At 53.5% G+C, this 22,006-nt stretch overlaps 1 protein-coding gene across 2 annotated transcripts in view; it reads right to left on the bottom strand.

Moving 5' to 3' along the window:
- The window catches only part of MAN1C1 (mannosidase alpha class 1C member 1), a 131,895-nt gene that overhangs the window by 22,868 nt on the left and 87,021 nt on the right, over positions 1-22,006 (bottom strand). For both annotated transcript variants that reach the window (XM_068539194.1, XM_068539193.1), the window contains exons 3-5: positions 10,182-10,297; positions 7,709-7,789; positions 3,224-3,318 (exon numbers count right to left, since the gene is read on the bottom strand). In XM_068539194.1, the coding sequence (XP_068395295.1) occupies positions 3,224-3,318; positions 7,709-7,789; positions 10,182-10,297 (292 nt within the window). The remainder of the gene's footprint in view (positions 1-3,223; positions 3,319-7,708; positions 7,790-10,181; positions 10,298-22,006) is intronic.

Here is a 22,006-nt window from a genome sequence, read left to right as displayed (position 1 = left end):
TTTTGCTGCTGTGTGACCTGGGTAAGTTACCTCACCTCTCTGAGTCTGTTTCTTCACTGTTAAAATGGGGTCCATGTGGTTGTTGTGTGCTGAAAAGAGAGAATCCACGTCATTGTGCCTGGGACACAGTGAACATTCAAAAACGTGCACAATTATTACAATGTGTATGTATGTGTGTAGCAGAAACGTGCACATGTAAACGCATCTTTGTGTGTGAATCCAGGCACATATACAGAGGTGGGAGAGTGCGTGTGACAAAGGTGAGCCTACATATCTGAGTCCTCATGAGTTGGGTGAGTGGCAGTGGGGTGCATATGTGTGTGTGAGGCTGGGTGTGTGAGCGAGCCAGTGAGATTGATTCAGCTGCAGAGGCCCTTGGACTGGCCACCTTCCCTCCCCCAGAGTCCAGTGGTCCTGCAGGTCACAGGTCATGGCTGCCCCTGCCTCCGCCTCCCAGGCCTGCCACCAGGGAGGGGGAGCGGTCACACTCACTTGGGGACCACCTCCCTTCAGGGTCCTCCTCACCGGGCAGTTTGGGGACAGGGCCTAGTTACTGCCCCTCTTACTAGGGCCCAGGTCCGAGCTGCTCACAGCCAGCCCTGCTCTGAGCAGGGGCAGCAGTGTGGACCCAGCTCCCACCAGCAGGCCCTCCCCAAAGGGAACACTCAGCGCCACGTGGGCTGTATACATCCCTGACGTTTTCCCTGGTGGAATGGGGAGGCATTTTTAGCAACACACACCCTCCCCAGAAAATGAGAGGGAGGTGTTGCCAGGAAATATGCATACACATACATATGTATACAGCACTGGCAGCATGCAAACAGCCTAAAAATAAATGCGCTTTCTTAATCAGAAATGTCAGGATCTGCGGGCGATCAGGTCCGGGCTCTGCAGGACACGGGTAAGGCAGGCAACCAGGGCTGCAGCTTGTGGGGCTTGCTTGGAGTCAGGGGGTGCCACACATGGAGGAGGGAGGGGTGCCTGAGCTAAGGTCTTATCCCAGACCCCAGGCAGTGAGGCCTGAGAAGCTGGACCCGGGACAGGGATCCAGAAAGACGGGGTGTTTGTGTCTTGGCTCCAAGACGTCTGGCCGTGTTGCTCCAAGATCAGTGTTGGTGGGAAAGGAATCTGAGCAGGGATCAAAGTGTCAGGGTCTGAGGAGTCAGCCCTGGCACCGAGATGGGGGTTTGATGGGCCCTGAGGGCCCCTCCCTGGCCTGCAGTGAGATTTAAGTGACATCACAGCCCAGGAATCCTTTCTGACCACAGAGATGAAGATGAAGAAGGTGAAGCTGCTGAGCAGGCCGAGTCCTCCCTTCTTTGCAAGGCCCTAGAGGGTGTGACCTCCCCAGGAAGAAAGGGGGCCTTGGGCACTCCACCCGAGCCCAGGGCCCCTGCCTCTCCTCCCCTGTTGGGCTGAGATCCCTGAGATAAGAAATCGCTTCAGGAGGTGGAACAGAAAGTCCAGTGTGATGGACATATTACAGCCCTCCCCCCAGGCTCAGGTTGTAGGATGGTCTCAGGAATGGCCCCAGAGGGCTCCCTGGGTGCCTGAGGACCGGCACGTGCCTTCTACCAGGTCTCCAGGTCTGCTCCGTGCATCGTGAGGGTGGCAGGGTTCCTGCCTGAGGGAGGGCCAGGTGGGTGTTGGGAGCAGAGCTTTCGATCTGTAACAAAATGGGTTAAAACTTGGCCCCGTTGCCTGTGAGCTAGAAGACCTTGGGCAATGGGCATAATATAAACACCCACCCGAAAAGACTGCTGTGAGGAGTGTGCCCGGGAGGCGTTGAGCGAAACCCTTAGCGTAACGCCAGGCGCAGGGTGATCGCTCAATAAATGGTCAGGCCAGCAGTCATCAGAGTCGGTCTCTCATGCTGCACACACTGCCTCACGTGAACATTTGTTGAAGGAATGAACAAAGAAAGACGGGGACATGGGTCCTGCCTTCAAGAAGCTCCGGGGCCGGTGGGGGAACGCAAAGACTGAGCGTGACAAGGGCCACAGGAAGCAGATAAAGTGCCTGGAGGCCAGGAGAGGCAAGGACACTTTTGGCTTCTGGAGAAGGTGGCATCTGAGCTGGGCTCTGATAGCCAGGGAAATGGTGAGAGATGGCAGCCCAGGGGAGGAAGAGAGCGAGGGAAGGCAAGACAGTGGGGTGCACTGGGGTCTCCAGGAGCAAGATTCATGCTCCTCAGTGGATCCTAAAGCTGGCTGGCCACTATCCCCCTGACTTTGAGCCCGTCCTTTCCCCTCTGGGTCTCAGTGCCACATCTGGCTCCCACCCTCACAGAGGGAAGTTCCCGTGGGCTTTGGAGCGGGACAGAGCTGCGGCCCTGGCCCCACCTGCCCTAGCTGTGTCACCCTGGGTCCCTTCTACTCTGGCTCTGTGACTTGGTGAACGTCCAGAAAGACTCTAGTTCACACGCTGAATTACGCAATCTATCAGGAGGGGAAACGATGCAAGTGGCCAATAAAAACCAATGTTTTAAAACAGTCGGTAGAAAGAAACATACCAGTGGTTTCTTGATTAGTGGAGCCACAGGTGATTTTCTGGGTCTTATCCAACAATTCTGGTATAATCCACATTTTTTTGCAATGAGGATTTATTTTTATAGGGAGGAATCACAATAAATATTATTGAAAATGGAGTTGGAAGTCCTGGGCTCATGTCCTGGATGGTCCATTACTGGCTTATGTGACCTCGGCCAGGGTCTTTCCTCCTCGGAGTCTGAGCCTCCATGGGCTTGATGCTCCCAGAAGCCCCTCTGGGTTCCGACAGCCCCTCTGGGCTCCTGAGACCCAGCCCTGACGGGGGCTGAGGGGTCAGCAAACCAGGGTCCCTCTGCCCAGGGTCCTGACTCCCCAGCAGCTTTGGGTTCCTGCTCATGGTGGGAGGTGTGATGTGCCTCCCGGCCCGGGATCCCAGCTGGGTAGGGAGGGCAGTTGGGGCACAGCGGCGGGGCTGTGAGTCACGGCAGTGTTACGAGATGATCACAGAGGAACGGCGGCCCCTTCTCCATGCCAGAAAGATCAGGCCTTGAGTGGCCTAAACCCGAGAACCAGGTTTAGTGACCAACGCCAGCTCAGGAGAGCCCCTGGCTCAGGCTAGTTGTCACTGTGCCACTGACCCCCGTGATTCCTGCAGTGGCATCATCCCACCCCGTGTCTCAGTTTCCACGCAGATGCAGCCGAAGCCACAAGTGGGAAACCAGACGGCATCCTACCTTTTGAAGTTCACCACGCCTTTTGGGATTCCCGTGGGGGTATCGAAGGCTGGCAGGAGTTTCTCTCCCAGCTTGATGGCCTTTATTCGGAACACCTGCAAGGAAGGGTCAAAGGGCACTGTGAATCCTGGCGGATAAACCTGCCAAGGCTGCTGGGCCCAGAGTGGGAGGTGCATTAGGCTCTGGGGTCAGACAGGCCTGGATGTGAACCTGAGTCCATGAATTCCTGGCTCAATTTCCTCCCTTGTTTATAAATCCAGGGCAATATTGCCTTCCTCTGAGGGTTGCTGGAGGAATGAAAATTAGATAATAGTTGTAAAGCCCTTACTGCAGTATCAGGACTAGGACGAAGGCTCAGTGATTATGCTGTGCTGGGAAGATGGAGCAGTCAGGGCAGCGGGTCACCAATGGTCAGTGCCTGCCTGCACGGTGGGACCAGTGCACCCCAAGCTGAGTGCGTGAGAAACACATTCGGATAGAGTGTAAGGAGCACGGAATGGGGAGCTCCCGGCCTTGCTTCCCAACCTGCCTTCCGTTTGCTTCTCAGCAAACCTCTGTCTTCCCACCTGTAAACCCAGGGGAAGGGCCTTTCCCCTCTGACATTCTGATTCTGCCCATTGTTCCTATTTTACAGCGGCAAAGGTGAATGGCTAAACCAGTGATGTGATGGTCGGGGAGCCACAGGGAGGTCCCAGGTGTCAGGGCCCTTGCACGAGGCTCTAAGCCCCTCAAACTGTTCTTCTGGTTAATTCAAAAGCACCTGTGACCTTCTGGCTCCTAGGAATTTATTCTAAGGAAATAAATCATCAAGGATGTTGCAAAGACTTAACTTTATGGCTATTTATTCCAGTGTTGTTTAGAATAGTATAGAAAAACCGGAAATACTCTAAATATCAAGCCACGGGGAAGTGGTGAAATTATGGCTTATGCATGCAATGGAATACCATGCAGCCACTGAAGTGATGTTGGAGAAGATTATTTCATAGCAAAAAACGGTTTATAATCTATTAAGAGAAAATATTTCACAATGGTGTAATTCAACTTTTGTAAAAATTATACACAAATGGATGCATGAGGAAAGGTTGGGAATACACTGAACTATTAACCATGGTCTTCTCGGAGGACTAGGCTCATGGAGGATTTTTATTTTCTTCTTTTGGCTTAACTCTATTTTCTGTGCTATTTTTACAATAAAAGCAAACCCACAATAACATTATTTATTTTTGAAAAGCTGAGAAGCAAGTCCCTAAGCAACCACTCCTGGTGGGACAACAAGCGTTTCCTTTCACTTCTGGGGCTCCAGGGAGACTCAGTGTGCTGACCGCCTGCGTCTTGTTGCAAAATGAAGTCTTCTTGAGGTCTCTCCTTCTAACATGTGCAGTTTAAAGGTTCTGAGGCAGCTGTTTGGGGACCGCAGTGGGGAGGAGTTCGTGAACACTACCTGGGCTGTGGATTAGAGGCCTCTGTGGGGCGGGTGTCGTTCTTGTTTAGGAAGGAGGGAGGGTGGGAGGGAGAGGGAAGAATTGCACCTGGGGCCTGGTAGTGATGGGTGACAGAAGATGACAACGTCCAGCGCCAGACAGTGGGTCCTAGAAGTGGGCACTGGGGCAGCCACAGCAGAATCCTGAGGGAGCTTGTCTAGAATTCAAATTCCAAAGCCTCGAGTCACCCCAGAAGCCACTGGTTTAGCAACAACAAGGGGCTCTCGTTTGAAGGTCCTGATCTCTTCATTTGCCCCCCGGGGAGGCTGAGCACAGAGGCATGAAGGAACGAAGGAACGAAGGAACCCACGGGAACCTGACCCAAGGCTGGGGCTCCAGGCTGCCCTCCGCCTGAGGACGCCAAGCTAACCCCTCTGAAATGCTCCTCTCTGCCAGCAAACCACGTCTCCTCCTTTGGAGGGCCCTGATGCAGGCTGGCACGGCAGAGCCTCAACCATCCCAGGGAGGATGCTGCAGGTGTGACTGGACAGGAGTGGTACCATGCGGAACAGAACACCTGTCCTCCTTATCATTTGGAAATGATGTGTCTTATCTACATCACCTTTGATCCTTGCAACAGGCTTGTGGGGAAGGTGTTGACCCACTTTGAGGAAAACAAAACTGAGTCTCAGAGAAGCAAGTTGTCCAAGGTTATGGAGCTATTAAGTGGCTCTTTTCCAGGACACCAACCCACCTCACCAACACAGAGAGATATGGCCTCAGACAGCCATGGCACGCAATGGGCGGTGGCCTAGTGGTTCCAGAACAGAGGTGAGAGAGACCAGCAAAAATTACATCCTGTAGAGTGGAAAGGGCTCTTGACTGGGAGTCAGAGCCCAGGTTCAGATCTCCCCACTTAGCAGCTGTGCGACCCCACGTGAGCCAGGTACTGTCCCTGAGCCTCATCTGCACAAAGGAACAGTGACGTGTGCCCTGGCTTCTTCAAAGGGGTCTTCTAGAGATCAGATGAGAGGATGTTCATAAATGAATATGATATAAAAACTGTAACGTGCTTTGCAAATGTCACCTGGTGCAGCTGTGGTTGTTCCTGTTATTCTCATGGAATACTGTCGTGGAAGCGGAGTCTCTGTGGGACCCGCCCTACCCAGCAGGGGATCTACCTCCTGCAGGTTCCCTCTGAAGCAAGAAAGGCCTCAGCCCAGGAAGGGGTGTGGGATCTCCTTCACCGTTCATTCCACAAACACCGTGGGAAAGACCCACTCCACAGGCACCCCCTGTATGCGAGATGGAGGATGGAGAGAGGAGGGAGGCCTCAGTCTGGTGTGGCCGAGTCCTGGCGACAAGCAGTGATGCTGGGCCAGGCTGAACAAGGGCTAGAACCCAGGCCCACGGTGGAAAGACACAGGAGCCAGTGCGACCCGCACCGGCTCCCTTTCCTCAATCTCAGTCTCCGCAGCTGCGTGTACGCCGGTCTCTGCGCGGGGAGGTGCTGGGCACGGAGGGGTCAGGGGGGCGTGGCTGGAGGACGGGGCTGCGCCCATAACCCGGAAGCCTGCCTGGCCAGGGGTTCTGAGCCACTCGGGCTCCCCTTGGGCCTTCTGGACACAGGTACTCCTACCACACCCCACGGCCTGGTCTGCCCCCCAGAAATCGCTGGCCCCACACCCACCCCTGTGAGCCCTGAGCTGCATGGCTCCACCCCCATCCTGGACAGGAGGCTGGCCTGTGCCCGTGCAGAGCACGGCGCCTTTTTCTGCTCCACATCATTTTCCTGTCCTGGGGTTTTCAAATGAAATTCAGGCCTTGGGTGGCTCGCAGGGTTCCCATGGACAAGCATTTGGGGACAAACTGGTACAAGCGGTAATCTCTGCTGAGGAGATTAGGCTTGATGGAGAGGGGCCCCGAGCGACCGGAGAGATCAAGTGCTCGCCGCCTGCTGCCTCCGCCCGTCCGCGCCACTTGCTGGAAGGGAAGCGGCAGGGCTTTCTCTGACAGCAGCGGCAGAGCTTTCTCTGACAGCAGCGGCAGAGGCTCCCCACCAGCAGGGGGCAGGATAATTATGTCTCCAAGCGGACAGAGCAGCGGCTGTGCTGAGCAGTGCAGCCGCCGCTCTGCGTAGGGGCCGCACAACTGCCGGGTGCCCCATGCGCTGGGGATTCTGCCAGCCTCCCCCCAGATCCTCAGGCTGTGCTTTCCCAGGCGCTCAAGAGGGATGAAGTCTCCCATTTCTGCGGTTCTCAGGATTCCTTGCTGTCAGAGAACATGGGCTTTGGAGCCCTTCAGCCCTGGGGCCAAACCCTTTCCTACTTGTCCCATTTCACAAGAGCTCTCTGACCCCAGGGTGTTAGGACCACCCCACGGTGGGGAAGGCATGAGGTCTAGGGGCGGGAGAAGGGACTTGCTCAAGGCCACAGGCAGGTGCCGCGTAGGGATGAGACGCAGGTTTTCTGACTCTGTGCCCAGGGCTCTGCATTCTCGCTGCCCTTCACGGCCCTCCTTCTGGAAGCCAACGCAGTTCGCCTGGGCCGAGTGGCCGGCAGTGGCTGCCCACCTCCCCGGTCGCCCCCTTGAGACCTGGAGCTGGGGTTTGGCTGGTGTCTGGCCCGGGAGCAGAGGGCAAGGGGATGGCTGTGGAGCAGGCCAAGGCCAAGGGTCCCGAGGAGGAAATGGTGAAACAATGGTCTTGGCTTTATCAGTCCTGAGAACCAGCATGTGTGAAAACCAGTCCAGCAGCAGCACAAGCCTGGACGGAGCACAGATATCGCAGGTGCCCTATGGGGAGCTGTGTGGATGGTGGGCAGACCCAACTGCTGCCCTTGGAGAATTTACTAGCAACTGTGGAAGCCACCTGGGCTCCCCTGGGCAGCAAAATCGAAGCATCGGACAGAAGAGGAGGAAGAATCTGTGGGTGGCACCATGGAGATGGGATTCAGATCCCCTCGAATCCCTGTTTCCTCACTGGTAAAATGAGGGGGTGGGATTGGATGTTCTCCTAAGCCCTTTCCAGCCTGGATGGTCCAGGGGCTTTGAAAGGCCAACTTACCTCCTCTCCTGTCAGGTAGAAGGCTGAGAGAAGTCCTCCGATGTACCGGATGTTCACTTCAAACAAGGATGCTTCTCCACTCTGCGGGGCAGAAAGACAGGGAGGGCAGTGGGGACATTTGTGAGATGCCCACAGGGCTTCCTGAGGCAGCCAGGCCCTTGAGACAGGTCACACCTGCCACTGCCCCTGCGCCACTGACCTGGCCACACCTGCGCCGGGCTCCAAGCCCTTGCCCAGCGGGCCAGGCTACCTTTGGTGGTGGTTTTCAGAGCAAAAGGTGAGAGGGATCAGCACCTGCCTGGCGGGCAGCTACTGAACATTTACAGAGTTCCAAATAAACACTGGGTTTGGCTTCCTTCCCCAGCCTTTGCTGGAGGCCATCGGAGCAAAGTTATTCCTGGCTGCTCTCCAAGGAGCTCAGGAACTTGTGTGGGGAGCTGCTGGCTGAAGCTTAGCCTGAGGAGGGGCAAATCCTCCTCCTGTCTGGCCCCCTCCTCCCCGAGAGAGCCCCCTGGCTTAGCAGGAGGATGGTGTGGTCCTTCTTTGGGGTGACAGGGCAAGTGGAAGGTTCTCACAGGAGGTTCTGAGGCGGAAAGGAGGGGTGCCAGGCAGATCCTAGTAGGCAACCAGCAGTTTCTCAGCCTCAGCTCTGTAGCCCTCAGGGCACACCCACACTTGCCTTAATCATTGTTGTTTTCTTTCTGAAGTGTGGACTGCAAAGCAGGGGTGTTGAGGCATCATGCCAAGGACAAGATCTGGGTTAAAATCCCACCTGCGTCACTCACTTGGCTTTCGAACTTTGGGCAAGATATTTAGCTTTTCTCTGCCTGAGTTTCTTCATCCCGAGCAGGGTGGATATGAGATCCTGAGTGGGGCAGGTGAGATGCCTGCCCAGTGCCTTCCCATTGCTGGGCATGGCTTCATAAAGGTGCCTGTTATAACCCCCCTGCCCCCCAAGGGCTCCCCTTGGCATACTTCCCACATCGCGGTCTTTTGTTATTGATGACAACAATGGTCATCTTTTTATCTGGGAGAGATTGTCCATTAACAGAGCACATGCAAAGCTACTCTCTTTTGCCTTACAGTCCTTGGTGAAGTCATCATTCCCACTTTTCAGATGAGAAAGCCCAGGCTCAGAGAGGTGGAGAGACCCCGTCTTGCTTTCTTCCAGGGACACTCCCAATCTGTCCCAGCCTGTCTGAATGTCCCTAGGCTTGCCCAGCCCTGCCACCACCTGGCTCCTCAGGCAGCTGCCTGAGGCCCGGTCTCTACCCACCATCTGCATAGGGGTCAAGGTGGGCTATGAAGACACTCCTTCCTTCTCCTGCTTCTGATACTGTAGGAAATGGGAGGATTGTGAACTTCCTCTCCTTGCACAGACTAGCAGAAGTCATAACAAGCCTCAAAATCATCACAGTGATGATGGCACCACTTTATCTGTATTGGACTTTATAGTGTCATCAAATGCTTTTTACAACCCTCCGAGGTGGTCAATCCTCACAAGCCTGTGAATTAGGCATTATCATTGTACCATCTTTTGGTTGGGAAAGTAAGGCCCAGGAGGGTTAAATGACTTTTCCCAGGCTGCGTGCTGAGCCAGAGGCTCTCCTGTAGCGTTGCCTTCCCGGCCTTTCCGCACTTTGTCTCTCTGCCCTGCTCTGCTCTGACGTGGGCCTCTCCAGGAGCAGAGGCCTCCATTCTGCCAGAAGCTGTCCCGGTTCATAGCAGGATCTGTCACTTGTGGAGCCCCAGATGGAGCCTGACAGTGTGTTTTGATGTGACCCTTCCCCCTACCCATCTGTCTCCATGCCTTGCTGCCCCAAACCACCTAAACAGCCTCTCCCTGTGGGGAGCTGAGACCTCCAGGAAGGATCTGTTACTTTAGTCTGGGCTGGGAGATCAGTGGGAGAGACATCTGGTATTTAAGGCTTCTGTACCATCCATATACATGAGCATCCCCTCCCCAAGGCCCTGGTCCCTGACCAGGGATGCCTGCAAGGCTGGAAACCAAGAGGGCCCCAAACCTGGCCATGGCCTCAAACCAGACAGCTCCCCCTGCCCCTCTCACTCTCAAGAGGGCAGCACAGGGGTGGATGGGGACCTCTAGGTTAGGGGAGCTCCGAGCAGATAACCACTTCTCCCTTCCCTGAGTCACTTCCCCTGTTGCTGCTGTTCTGTCTGACAGATTCAGTCCCAGAAGGGGCTTCCTGGGTGGGAGCAATGTGCCTGGCACCCTAGGGAGGGCAAGAATGGCTGTCTTCCACCCTGGGGAGTTCCGGCTGGTAAATACTCATGGGCTGGCCAGGGCTGGGGGGACATCCCCCACCTTAAGGCTGGTCGGAGGAGAGGGGCCTTGGCACAGGGTGCATGGAACCCTGCTTCCAAGAATGCTCTGCTGGGCAGCCTGGGAGGAGCGGGTCACTGACCTCTCAGGCCACTTCTGGCTCTAATACGCCGGAGGTCTTTGACTCACCACGTTCAGGTGGAAGCTCTCTTCCACCCAGGCCTTGGCCTCCTGGAACTCCTCCTTCAGCTCCATGAGGTAGAGGGTGTCGAGGGAATCAATGACCGTTGCCCCGCTGAGGCCTCCTGCAGGCACAGAGGATGGGTCAATGTCGTCCTTTCCACCCCAATCACACGAGCCACCATTCCCGGGGCCTCCTCTAAATGCCTGGGCAGGCTCCCCAGCACGATCCAGGGAGACTCCAGGGCCACCAGCCTTTGAAGGCACATCTAGGACCCAGAGTCCCCCCATGGGCTGCTTCTTCCTCAGGGCAGCAGAGAGTGGGTGGGGGGTTGGAGAGACTGAGTTCAAGGGATGAGCTGCTTCCCAGACCTTGGTCCACTCTTACGTCTGCCAGCAAGTCAACCATCAAGGCCAGTTGGGTGCCCACCACTTCTCTGTCATGCTGGGGGTGGGGGGTGGGCGGGTGAACTGGCATTTGGTCCACAAAATCTTAACAAATGTGCCAGTCCGCTGACTCTTCAATGCCATTCTTTATTTTATTCTAAGAAAAAAAGATGTTCATAAATATTTATCCAGGAAGGTATTTATTGCCATATCATATATAATGGGTAAAAGTTGGGAAAAAAACCTCCACGTCCAATAATAGGAGATTAGTTATACAAATTGTGGCTCATGTATAAAATAGGACACTATGCAGACATTCATACAACTGAGAAAGACCTATGTTAGTTGGGGAGATACGCATGGGATCTGTTAAGCTAAAAAAAAAGTAGATTGCAAAAAAAAAAAGAAGCACAATATAATTTCTTTACTCTTTGCCAGTGTGGATGAGCCTGAACAGAATTAAGTCTGGCAGGAAGTGATTCAGTGGTTATTGCTGAGTGCTGGGATTACAGGTGCTTTTTGATTTCTTCAGCTCATGGATTATTTTTATAACCAGAAATGTATTTCTGTTTAAAAAAAAAAAAACAGAAAGAGTTTGGACAAAGAAACTAAACAAATGCACAAACCAAAGATTCCGTGGCCACTCTTGCTCTAGGCCAGTGGGTACACAAAGCATGAGCTTTGAGGCCTGGCCCCTGCCACTGGGCCTTAGACTCTTGTCCTGGGAGTAAAGGCTGAGAAAACTGTGCAGTTTTCCACATCACAGACTGGACAGCAGGGCGATGAGGAAGAACTCCCCACATGGGACAACCAGAGCGTGCCTTCTAGAGGACGGTAAAGGAGGAAAGGAGGGAGAAAGAGATGTGCCTGGGTCCATCTGGAGGGCTTCCTGGAAGAGATGATGGCCTCCCATCAACTCCTTACAACTTTAGTCATCGCAGGCAGCAGCAATTTCCTTTAGGGACTAGAGGGTAACTTAAGAGGAGTAATTGTTCCTTCAATGTCCTCCTTGCAGAGGCTTAAAGCACTGAGACTCACAGCCTCCACCTTCCCCCAGCGGACACTAGAGCTCGCTGACAGGTGCTGAGCCCCACTTGAGTCTGAAGCACGGCTTTGCGGGCACTCCTGCATTCAGAGCTAGCGTCTAATCTCCTTAATTAGTGCTTCCTTAACTGCTCACTTGTGTTGACTTCGCAGGCAGAGAATCCTTGTGAAACTCAAACACTTAACTACTTCTCTAGGCTGGGCAAGGTCACATAAAGGGCACAGCTTGGAAAAGGATGGGAGGGAGATCCGAGAGAAGTTGGGAGAAAGTTAAGTCTGGAGGTTAAAGACACATTTCCAGAAGGGAGGGTTTGCAAGGAAGAGTGGAGGGAGGGGAGGGCTGGGGGATGCAGGCGTTTCCCAATCTAGAGACATATGTCCTGGGACGGCTTCGGCATTTGGGTTGAAGTGAATTTCCAGAATGTCAACCCCTCCTACACTTAAGGATTAGTAGGAAAACATACTCAAAGCCAAACAAAGTTGATCTTTTTCTGGTTTATCCTGGCTGCTTCCCCTGTAGGTGTCCAAGGCTGAGCACGGTTCGTGGGAACTCTTTACCCTCCTGAGGTGCTCAGGCCTTGGGACACAGATGGGCCACACATGGCCAGAGAGGGACCGAGACATGCCCAGGCCAAAGGGCACAGGCCTGGGGTCCACACTCCTGGCTCTGATGCCAGGGTCCCTTCCTGTTAACCACAGGGCCTCAAACCTGACTTCTTAAGGGTCTGGAGGGATTTTTGAGATGCGGCTGCCTCACCCCTAGATTTCATAGATGAGGACCCCAGAGAGGTCCCGCCCAAGATTAGCCCAAGGGAGGAATGGAGCCCCAGGCCGGGCCACGTGTAGTGTGTTTTCCACAAGAGGGACTCTCAATTCCCTGGGAAAACAGTTTCGGATCTGCTTGCTAAGTCCCCCTCCCCTGCGGGGGCAGGAGGCTGCTCTGACGTGTGAAGAGAAGAGAAGCCCAAGCTGTGTGTCCTTCAAGGTCAAGGGAGAGGCGGCCCAGAGTACCCGATTTCTGGATCCTGCCCTGGGCTGCCTGGTGTTTTCACCCCACAGGCCCTCCATCTCCTGGGCCAACCCTGAGTCCCGAGGCCCCAGGGCCTTGGCTGGGCCGGGAGGGCAGCCAGGGCTCCTCGTGACCAGCTGTCCCTCCCAAACACTCCCGAGGCAGCCGGCTGAGGAGGCGACTCACTAAGAGATTTGTTGGCAAGGTTCTGCCCCTGCTCTCGGGTGTCTGAGCCCTCCTCCCCCTCCGCTCCCACCTACCACACAGCTGGGCTGCAGGCCAGCAAGGCACTTATTGGAAAGCTTTCCGTTTCAGGCCAGAGGTTACCTGGCGGCCAGGCCGGGCAGGAGAGAAGGCCCTATCCCGAATTCAACTCTATCTGCACCTGCAGCTGACCTGGGGCAGCTCCCCAAGGAAAAAGACAGCCGCCTATTCAGTCAACAGGCCCACAACATGTATGTAAAGAGCCAGCGGGGCACGAAGAGTCAGGTGGCCAGCTTGGAAGCTTCCCTGGGCCTGGGTGGCCCGCTCTCCTGGGTGGCCCACCCTCCCGGCTCTAGCTCTGAACTGTTGCTGTTCACAAAGGCCCCCGCTGGCTCCCCTTCCTGTGTTCTTCTGTTAAAAGAACACAGCTCTGGGTTCACATCCCAGCCTGGGCCAGCAACACATCTGCTCTAAGTGTCAAAGTTCTCATCTGTCAAATGAGGTGAAGACCACTGGGCTGGGGCACTGAGGAGCCACTGAAGGTTCCCGAGCTGGGACAAAGGTATCGTATAATGCCCAGCCTAAATACACCTGATAAAGACATCTGTACATGCCTGGCACAGTGTAAGTGCTTGACAAATCAGTTCATCGTTCTTATTTCTGGGGTCCCTTAGCTCACCTTGAAACACTGGCCTGGCCAGGGAGATGTGGGTTCAAATCCTGGCTCTACTACGTACTAGCTGTGTGCAGGGCAAGTCACCGTACCTCACTGAGCCTCATTTTTCTCATCTGAAAAAATGGAGATTACAGTAGGACCAACCTCGTGAGGCTGCTGGGAGGGTTAAGTGGGGGGGTGGATGGAAAGGAGTTGGCATGATGTTGGGTACACTTGAGCTTGTCCCCACAAACAGAAGTGTGGCCCTCCTTGTCCCCAGCTGGTGCTGGGCAGCCCCTCCACAAAGTCTTCTGGGGTCACTGAGGCCTTGTGATTCTCCTGCATTACTGGCCTCTCACCACCCTGTTGGGCAGTGTAGGCACAACATGTGGCTTGCAAAAGCCTTGACCCAACTTAAAGGAAAAGTGTCATATGGGTCCCACCTGTGTCTGCTGCTTCCCACCCCTGACCTGGGTGTGCACCTGCCTCCAAAAGGGTCTACCTACCTCCCGGACCCCTTCCTTCCCCTCTGATTCACCCTGTATATTGTCGCCTGATCTGTCTCCCGAAAACCAGATCCGTTGTGTCCATCCCCAGCTCAGAAACCTGCAGTGGCTTCACAGTACAACCATACAATAAAGACTTGTGTGTGTGTGTGTGTGTGTGTGCACTCGCACGTGCACGTAAAGTCTTTTGGGTCTGAATCCAAAGGATCTGGCTAATATCTCGCATCAAGCTCTGCTTCTCGGACACAGGCTGCATCCTCTGGCCTTCCTACCTTTGCATGTGTGGTTTCCTCTGACAAGAAAGCTTTTCTGTGCCTCTGGGCATATGCAAAGCCTACACCTTCTTCAAGGTCACCTCCCACTGGCAGCCTTCCCTGATTGCACCCAGACAACCTCCTCCCGCCCAGAGAGCTCCCGTAGCACTTTCTTGGGCTTCCCACTCAGGCACACTCCATTCCCGCCCTGCACTGTGGGGCTCTGTCTCACCCCCTAACTAGACCATGAGATCTTTGAGGCTCATGCTTCTCTCACACCCCTTCCCTGCCTTGTCTCCAAGCAGCCCGAAAGGCCAGAGCGCCCAACCCTAATGGGCCCCTCCTTATTCCCTGCAGCTTCAGCACATTCCCCGACTTCTGTGACTCTTCTACAAACTTTGCTAGGAGTTGCCTTCCCCATTCCACCTGCTCCTGAGGGGTCCAGAGCCTGCCCAGTGCCTCCTCACCCAGGAAGCCACTGTGATCCTCACCCCACAGTCTGCATGAAGTCTCACCCTCCCCAAGAAGTCTTTCCCAGCCCTTCAGGGCCCACCCTCCATGCCCCTACTCTGTGTACCCCCATCGCCACGACAAGTGCTTTCTCATCACTCTAAAGTGTTCGTCCATTTACTGCCCCGTCCTCCGAAATAGCAGGGGTGCAGTCTGCAGTAGAGTTGTCTCCACACTCAAGAGACAGCTGCCAGTGGGGGTGGGCAGGCTGGAGGGCAGGAGACCAGGCTGGCCCATCTCTGGCACCTGCACTGACACCTTGGCACCATGCTCACTCTGTGCTGGATCTTGGCCTTCAGGATGCCGCTCTTCCTCTTGCTTCTCCTTTTCACCCTGTGGTTACTTCTTCCCAGTCTCCTTTGCTGGTTCTTCCTCATCACCAGGCCTCTAAAGACCGGGGCGCCTGGGGCTCCATCCTTGGGCTTCTTCTCTGTCCACCTTCCTTCCTTTAGTGATTCAATCTGGTCTCACAGCTTAAATACCATCCACATGCTGATGATTCCCAGATTTAAGTTTCCAGCCAGGACCTTGACCTCGGAGCCCAGACTCACTATCCAATAACTCCTTACTCACATTTCGGAGGTCCACACACATCTCACCTTTAACTCGTCTGAAAGCAAATCCTGCACCTCCCTCCATACGTGTCCCTCCCACAGTCTTCCCACCTCGGTGAATGCCAGCCCCCTCCTCCCAAGAGCTGTGGGCCCAAGCCCTTGACTTTGCGTCTCTCGCCCCACATCTGGTCCCACAGCAATTCCTGGTGGCTCTGTCTTCACAAGGGTTCCAGCCTCCGCTCACTCCTCACGTCCTCTGGGCTACCGCCTTCAGAAATGCAAGTCCTATCATGCCGTTCCTCTGCTCAAAACCCTGCCAGGGCTCCCCCCTGCCTCGGAGGCTGTGATCTGGCCCTGGCCTCCTCTCCCTGCCTGGCTTCTCTCCCTCCACTCCAGTTCCTTGCTGCTCCTGGAGCCCTCCAAGCCTTAGAGTCTTGGCCTTGGCACTTGCGATCGCTCTGCTGAAATACCACCCCCATCGCTCTTCCTGTTCCCTCTTTATTTTTTCCCAGTGCCTTTATCCCTAGCAACGTTACACGTGGGTCTGCTTCCCTATTTACTGTCTTCCCTGATGGAGCGTAAAACTCCTGGCGGGGAGAGCTCTGTTTTGTGCAGTGCTGCCCTCCACTGCCTAGAACACTTCCCTGCCCATCACAGGTGCCCGACAAGTATTTGGGAATAAAGGGCTACCTCCTCCTGGGCAGGGAAGGCTTCGAGGGGACCGTGGCTCATTCATATCTCTCAGTGCCTGGCTATAGTCTGGCACCCAGAGGCATTAAAGGTAAATGTGTCGGTTGAACAGACTGAACCTACTGCCCGGGCATATTCCGTGACCACGCAGGTCACCAGGGCAGCTTAACTGTCTGCTCTAGGGGCTGGTGCCAATAGACAGAGGAGACCCTCCCAGCAGGCTGCGGCCACATCGGCCAGGGTGGCTGAGTATGTCCATACCAGTGCCCTGCACAGAGCTATCTGTCACGCGTGTCGGGCTCTACAAGGGAATGGACCCCGGGCTCCCATAACCTCCTCCCCTGGGGGCTGCCTGGCCAGGAACCACCCTGGCCTGCAGGACTGTGGTTTGTATCCCCTCTCCTGACTCTGCCATATTAATGATGATGAGGTTTTTATGTGACATTATATTAGCAAAGAGAAATGGGTAAGGCTGGAAGACACAGGCTCCAGGAAGAACATTTAGATAGAAACAAAAATCACCCAAGGCGTAGACTATTACCACAGTATCCCCAGAGCCAAATACTAATGGTTGCATTTAATTTGATGATATAGTCCACAGAGACTTTTCTTAGTCTGTAAAGAAAACAACACAAATGTTTTTCTCAGCTTCCAAAGAAACCAATATGGCTGTGGGGCAGGTCATAGTTCCCAAAGACGGATGCCGCAGGATATCCCATCCCACAAGAGGACCTCTTCCCACGCTCCTCTCCTTGAACCTGGGTGGAAATTTGTGACTACCTGGAATAACAAAATAAAGCAAAATGGATGATTTGCTAGTTTCCAGGCCCAGACCTTAAGAAACAGGCAGTTTCTACTTCCTGTCTCTTGGAATGCTGGCTCTTGGGACCAGCCACCATACTGTGAGGAAGCCCAAGGTAGCCCACAAGGAGAGACTAGATGGAGAAGCCATATATATGTTTTCTGACTGACAGCCCATCTGAGGTTCCAACCAACAGTCTGCAACAATTCCAGACATGTGAATGAAAAAGCTTCCAGAAAATTCCAGCTGTCAAGTCACCCTCAGCCTTCAAGTCTTCCCAGGTCAGGGCCCATATATCCTGGCAGAGAGAGAAGCTGTCCCCATTGTGACCTTTCTGAATTCCTAGCCCACTGGATCTGTGAGCATAATAAAATAATTGTTTTAAGCCAGTAAGTTTTGGAGTAATTTGTTATGCAGCAGTAGCAGCTGGAATGTTCTGCCACATGGGTTTCTATGAAGATGAATTAAAGCGATATCCCCACTACCCCGAAGTACATTGTTTAAAACCACATCAGGTCTTCTGGCTGCATAAAATCTTTTTAGGGATTAGGACCTCTCCATTTTTATCAGGTCTGGGTTATCTGTTTGTTTGTTTTCCTCCAATAGGAATATTTTCCTTGAATCTTTCCATGATGGTTATTTCCTGGATCACATAAAGTTGTGTTCAGGGGCTGAGTGTTTCCAGGAAAAGGTTTCTTGGTGCCTCCAGAAGGACTAAAGATATTTTTTACAAACTATTCTTGGAACCTAACAGAATGCTCTTACTAGAGGCTGATTAATAAAAGGTGATCAAGTCTGACCATGTCACTGCCCTTTAAAAAAGCCCTCATGGGCTTCCCTGGTGGCGCAGTGGTTGAGAGTCTGCCTGCCAATGCAGGGGACACGGGTTCGAGCCCTGGTCTGGGAGGATCCCACATGCCGCGGAGCAACTAGGCCCGTGAGCCACAACTACTGAGCCTGCGCGTCTGGAGCCTGTGCTCCGCAACAAGAGAGGCCGCGACAGTGAGAGGCCCGCGCACCGCGATGAAGAGTGGCCCCCACTCACCGCAACTAGAGAAAGCCCTCGCACAGAAACGAAGACCCAACACAGCCAAAAATAAATAAATAAATAAATAAATAAATTTATATTAAAAAAAAAAAAAGCCCTCAAAGCCTCCTGTTCTCCAAGTTCAAAGTCCTGGGCACAGTATGCAGGGTGCCTGTGGTCCAGGCCTTGGCAACCTCTCTAGTCTCACCTCCCTCCTGCTCTCTTTGCATGCAATGCTCTACCCAGAGCAGACCACTAGCAGCTTAACACCCTGCAGTGTCTGCTGATGCAAGAGCATTGTGTCTTCTCTCAAATGTTCCAGAGCCACAAGCAGAGCTGACCACTCCCTCCTTTGCAAGCCTGTCCTGCTCTGCTGCAGGTACTCCGTCATAGCACTGTTCGCACTACGCCGTACATCTTTGCCTGTGAATCCCAAAGGGCAGTGGCTGGCTCGGACTCTTCCCAGGAGCCGTAGCATCCATCCCCAGGCCAGGCACTGAGAAGGCAAGAACAAATGGCTGTTGAATGAATAAACGGCTGGTGGAAATGCCCACAGCCCTTTCTTAGGGATTTCCAAACGCTTTACAAGGCCTCTTGGCCTCGGAGAAAACATACCACTCAGAGAAGTGGCCAGCTATCCAAGGAAAACACTGTCAGTGGAATAAGATGGACAGCTGCAGACGTCAGGGCCCTGGTGGAACTAATGGCTTCCTTCACTCTTCCCAAACAGATGCCACGCTTTGCTGCCACAGCCGGATGGAGAATGTTTGCTGTGGCCGACCGCTGGATGAGGTTCACTGTGACGAATGGCCAGACACGGTTCATTGAAGCAGTCTACTGGACAGGGTTCCTCGTTGGAAAACCAGGTATATTTAAAAATGTTAACGTTTTGTTTGTTTTTAAGTAAGAGCTGAGGGTGCAGTCTGACCTGAAACTGGTATTCAAAAAAATTCCCTGCGACAGCGCTGTGTAGCAAGCTCTGAAGTGCTTTAATCTCAGAGCATCTCTGAGAGAAGAAAAGGCAGATGGAGAAATTAGAACCCAGGATCCTCCAAAGTCACACAGCAGCTCAGGGCAGAGCTGTAACCAGACACCACCTTCCAGACCATTTGACCTTATGGGTTTGGTTTTCCCAGCTTCATCCCTTCCCAGCTGTGTGATCTTGGGCAACTGACTTGACATCTCTGGGCCTCAGAAAAATTGGACCATGGGGTCTCCTTTTCAGAATGGCGTGGCCAGTTCAGATGAACGTATACAAAGAGCACTCAGCAGGCACTCAGTACAAGAGAATTGGATACACCCAGCACACAGTAGGTGCTCAATGCACGGGGCTGTTACCATAAGTCTCAGTTCCAGCAGAGGAAGGCAAAGCTAGGATCCCTTGCAGATTAGGCGGGCAGGAGGTATGGGCTCTCAGGAAGTCGGGACCAAGCTGGGCAGGCACTGTGATATTTTTAACACACTTCTTGCCTCAGTGGGAAGAAGAGCAAAAGCCGGAGCCCTGGCTGCTCACCCCAAAAGACACTAAATCCAACTGCTGCTATGGGAAGCTCCTGAGGGCAGACCCAGAGTCCCTCCATACTCTGGCTTCTACCTGCAAATTAGATAATTGCCCAGTACTATCCCTCCACTTCCAGGGGAAGGGTAAACATCCCTGTCCCATCAAGGTTGGTCTTGTCCATGTAACCTGCTTTGGCCTCATGGTGGGTAGGGAATTAAAACTGGCTCTGACTTTAGGCTTAGCCATGAGACTTGCCAATGGGATTAGTGGATGTGACTTGAACAGAGGTTTGAAATAAGCTTGCATGGGGGGGGGTTTTGCCCTCCTGTGTGTCCACCTTTCACCTGGAGAAGAGCAAGTCTAAAATAGCCATGAAGGTCCATGAAGGATGAGAGATAGGTGGAGCAGACCTGGACCAGCTGAGCACAGCCTAGATAAACCAAACCCCAGCCTATCTGCCTCTACATGAACGAGAAATAAATGCTCATGGTTGCCTGCCACTCACTGTGGAGTAATTTGTTACATGGCATTATTTTTGGAAATAGCTGACTGATATAATGCCCTTCCAGCCCTATTTCTTTTTTTATCCAAAAGCACTTATTTATTTATTTATTTTATTTATTCACTCATTCACTGGCCGTGTGGCATGTGGGATCTTAGCTCCCCGACCAGGGATTGAACCTGTGCCCCCTGCAGTGGAAGCATGGAGTCTTAACCACTGGACTGCCAGGGAAGCCCCCCAGCCCTATTTCTTAATGGTCTTGTCACGTTTTCCATACTCTAGCTGGACTACAGATTCTATGAGGTCCACTCTTTCTCGCCTTCCAGCCCTTTATTCAAGCTGTTCCTTCTGCTTGGAAGGCCCTCCTCTAACCCAAAATGTCTCCACAAATGTCCAAACCCAATGTCTACTTTTAAGTCTTGGAGAAAATGCTGCTTCCTCCATGAAGACATCCCTGATCGCCCCACCTGGACCTGAGGTTGTCCTCCTCTGAACTTTTATTGAAAGAATTGCTTTCAACTTTCATTATAGTAATCAGTGTCATCTGTGTCCTTTTCTCAAGTCCATCCCAGGCAGTGAGCGTCTTCAGGGCTGAATCTAAGCCTGTTTAATCGAAGCCTGAAGAGCAAAGGCATCGTTGAGATCTACTGAACGATGTCCTCCGCCCACTGCCTCACACCTAGACGAGGAAGCCTCCAGGGAGCCAGTGACCTCACCAGAGGCTGTTCCTAATGTGGTGTGAGGTGTGGGGGTGTGTTGGGGGGCAGAGACCAACTCCATGGTGCTCTGAAATCCTGGCCCAGGGCAGACACCCAACCAAAGTTCACTTGTGGAATGTGAGATTCTCCTAAATGCCAACCACAGAGGTTAATAAGAACAACTGCAGATCGCGCTTTGTGCCAGGCACAGTCTTCTACACATCTTTTTTAAACCTCCTGAAAACGCTATCATTGTCCCTCTTTTACAGATGAAGATTGAAATTTCAAGGAATTAAGTCACTTGCTCAATATTTATTCATTTACCCACAAACATACTTTGGAGTGCTCAGGATGTGCCTGATGCTGGAGAATGGACAGTCCTGGTCCCCACCCTCAAGGAGCTGAAGGTCTGGTGCGGGAGAAAGACACCAACCAGGTGTCACACGGATGACACCGAGTTACAAAGGACCAAATGTGATAAAGGGAAAGAGAGCGGGTGTACGGTCAGGAGAGGGCGGCATTTGAGCTGAGGCCTGAAGGAAGCACAGGAGGAAAGAGGGGGTCGGGGCAGGCCAGGCAGATGCACAGCAAAAGAATGGAGTGGGGAAGTCTTGGCCTGTTTGTGGAGCAGAGAGGTGGAGTGGGGTGGTGAGAAAGAGGGAACAGACCACACAGGGCCTTGGCAGCTCGGGGAGGCTTGTGTGGATGGCTTAGGGAGCCCCCCATCTGCCTGGTGTTTTAAAGTGATAACTCAAGCTGCTGTGTGAAGTGTCCTGGAGGGAGACCCCATGTAGAGTAATTCAGGGAGCTACCCATCTGGGTTGGTGAGCACCCACTAGTCACTTAGGATGGGTAGGAGGGAGGCAGGGAGCACCTGGGCCTGTGCTTTGGGATCCCCTGAAGGTGGCTGGAGGCGCCCCCAGCTGGTGGGGAGCTGGTTACCAGTCCAGGGGCAAGAAGAATTAACCAAGAGCACAGGGCACCATCAGCCAGTCACCTCACTTCAGCCCCGTTGGGGGAGCCTCCAGCTGCCCTCTGGAAGCACCAGGGCCTCCCAGGCCCACGGATGCAAGGTCACAATGTCATCTTGGATATACATGGTGGCCACACAGAGCTATGCATTGATCACGGCAAACACAGCCTGTGGACCAGAGCCAAGAGGCACAGATGCATGGCTGTGATAACAAGATGACTGATGATTACTGGAAAGGGGCAAAGCAAGGAAATCAAAGAGGCCCTATTCACCCCAAGAAACATAAAGAGATGGCAGAGGCAGTGCTGGGACAGCCTGGTACAGAGCTGCGCCCCAGCGGAGGGTCCTTTTAGTCGCTGGGATGGCTGAGCTGCAGGGAATGGGCCAGCAGAAAGGGCAGAGCCCTGGAGCCACACTTACTAGCTGCCTCAGTTTCCTTATCTGTACAATGGGGACAACCATACCCCATCCTGAGGGTTAGAGATCACACAGTGGATGCAGCAGCTGTTCCATGGCCA

This window comes from Eschrichtius robustus, chromosome 3, assembly GCF_028021215.1.
Source record: "Eschrichtius robustus isolate mEscRob2 chromosome 3, mEscRob2.pri, whole genome shotgun sequence".
Lineage (NCBI taxonomy): Eukaryota > Metazoa > Chordata > Mammalia > Artiodactyla > Eschrichtiidae > Eschrichtius > Eschrichtius robustus.
The sequence above is the reverse complement of the archived record's forward strand: the minus strand, read 5'-3'. Positions and strand labels throughout refer to the sequence as shown.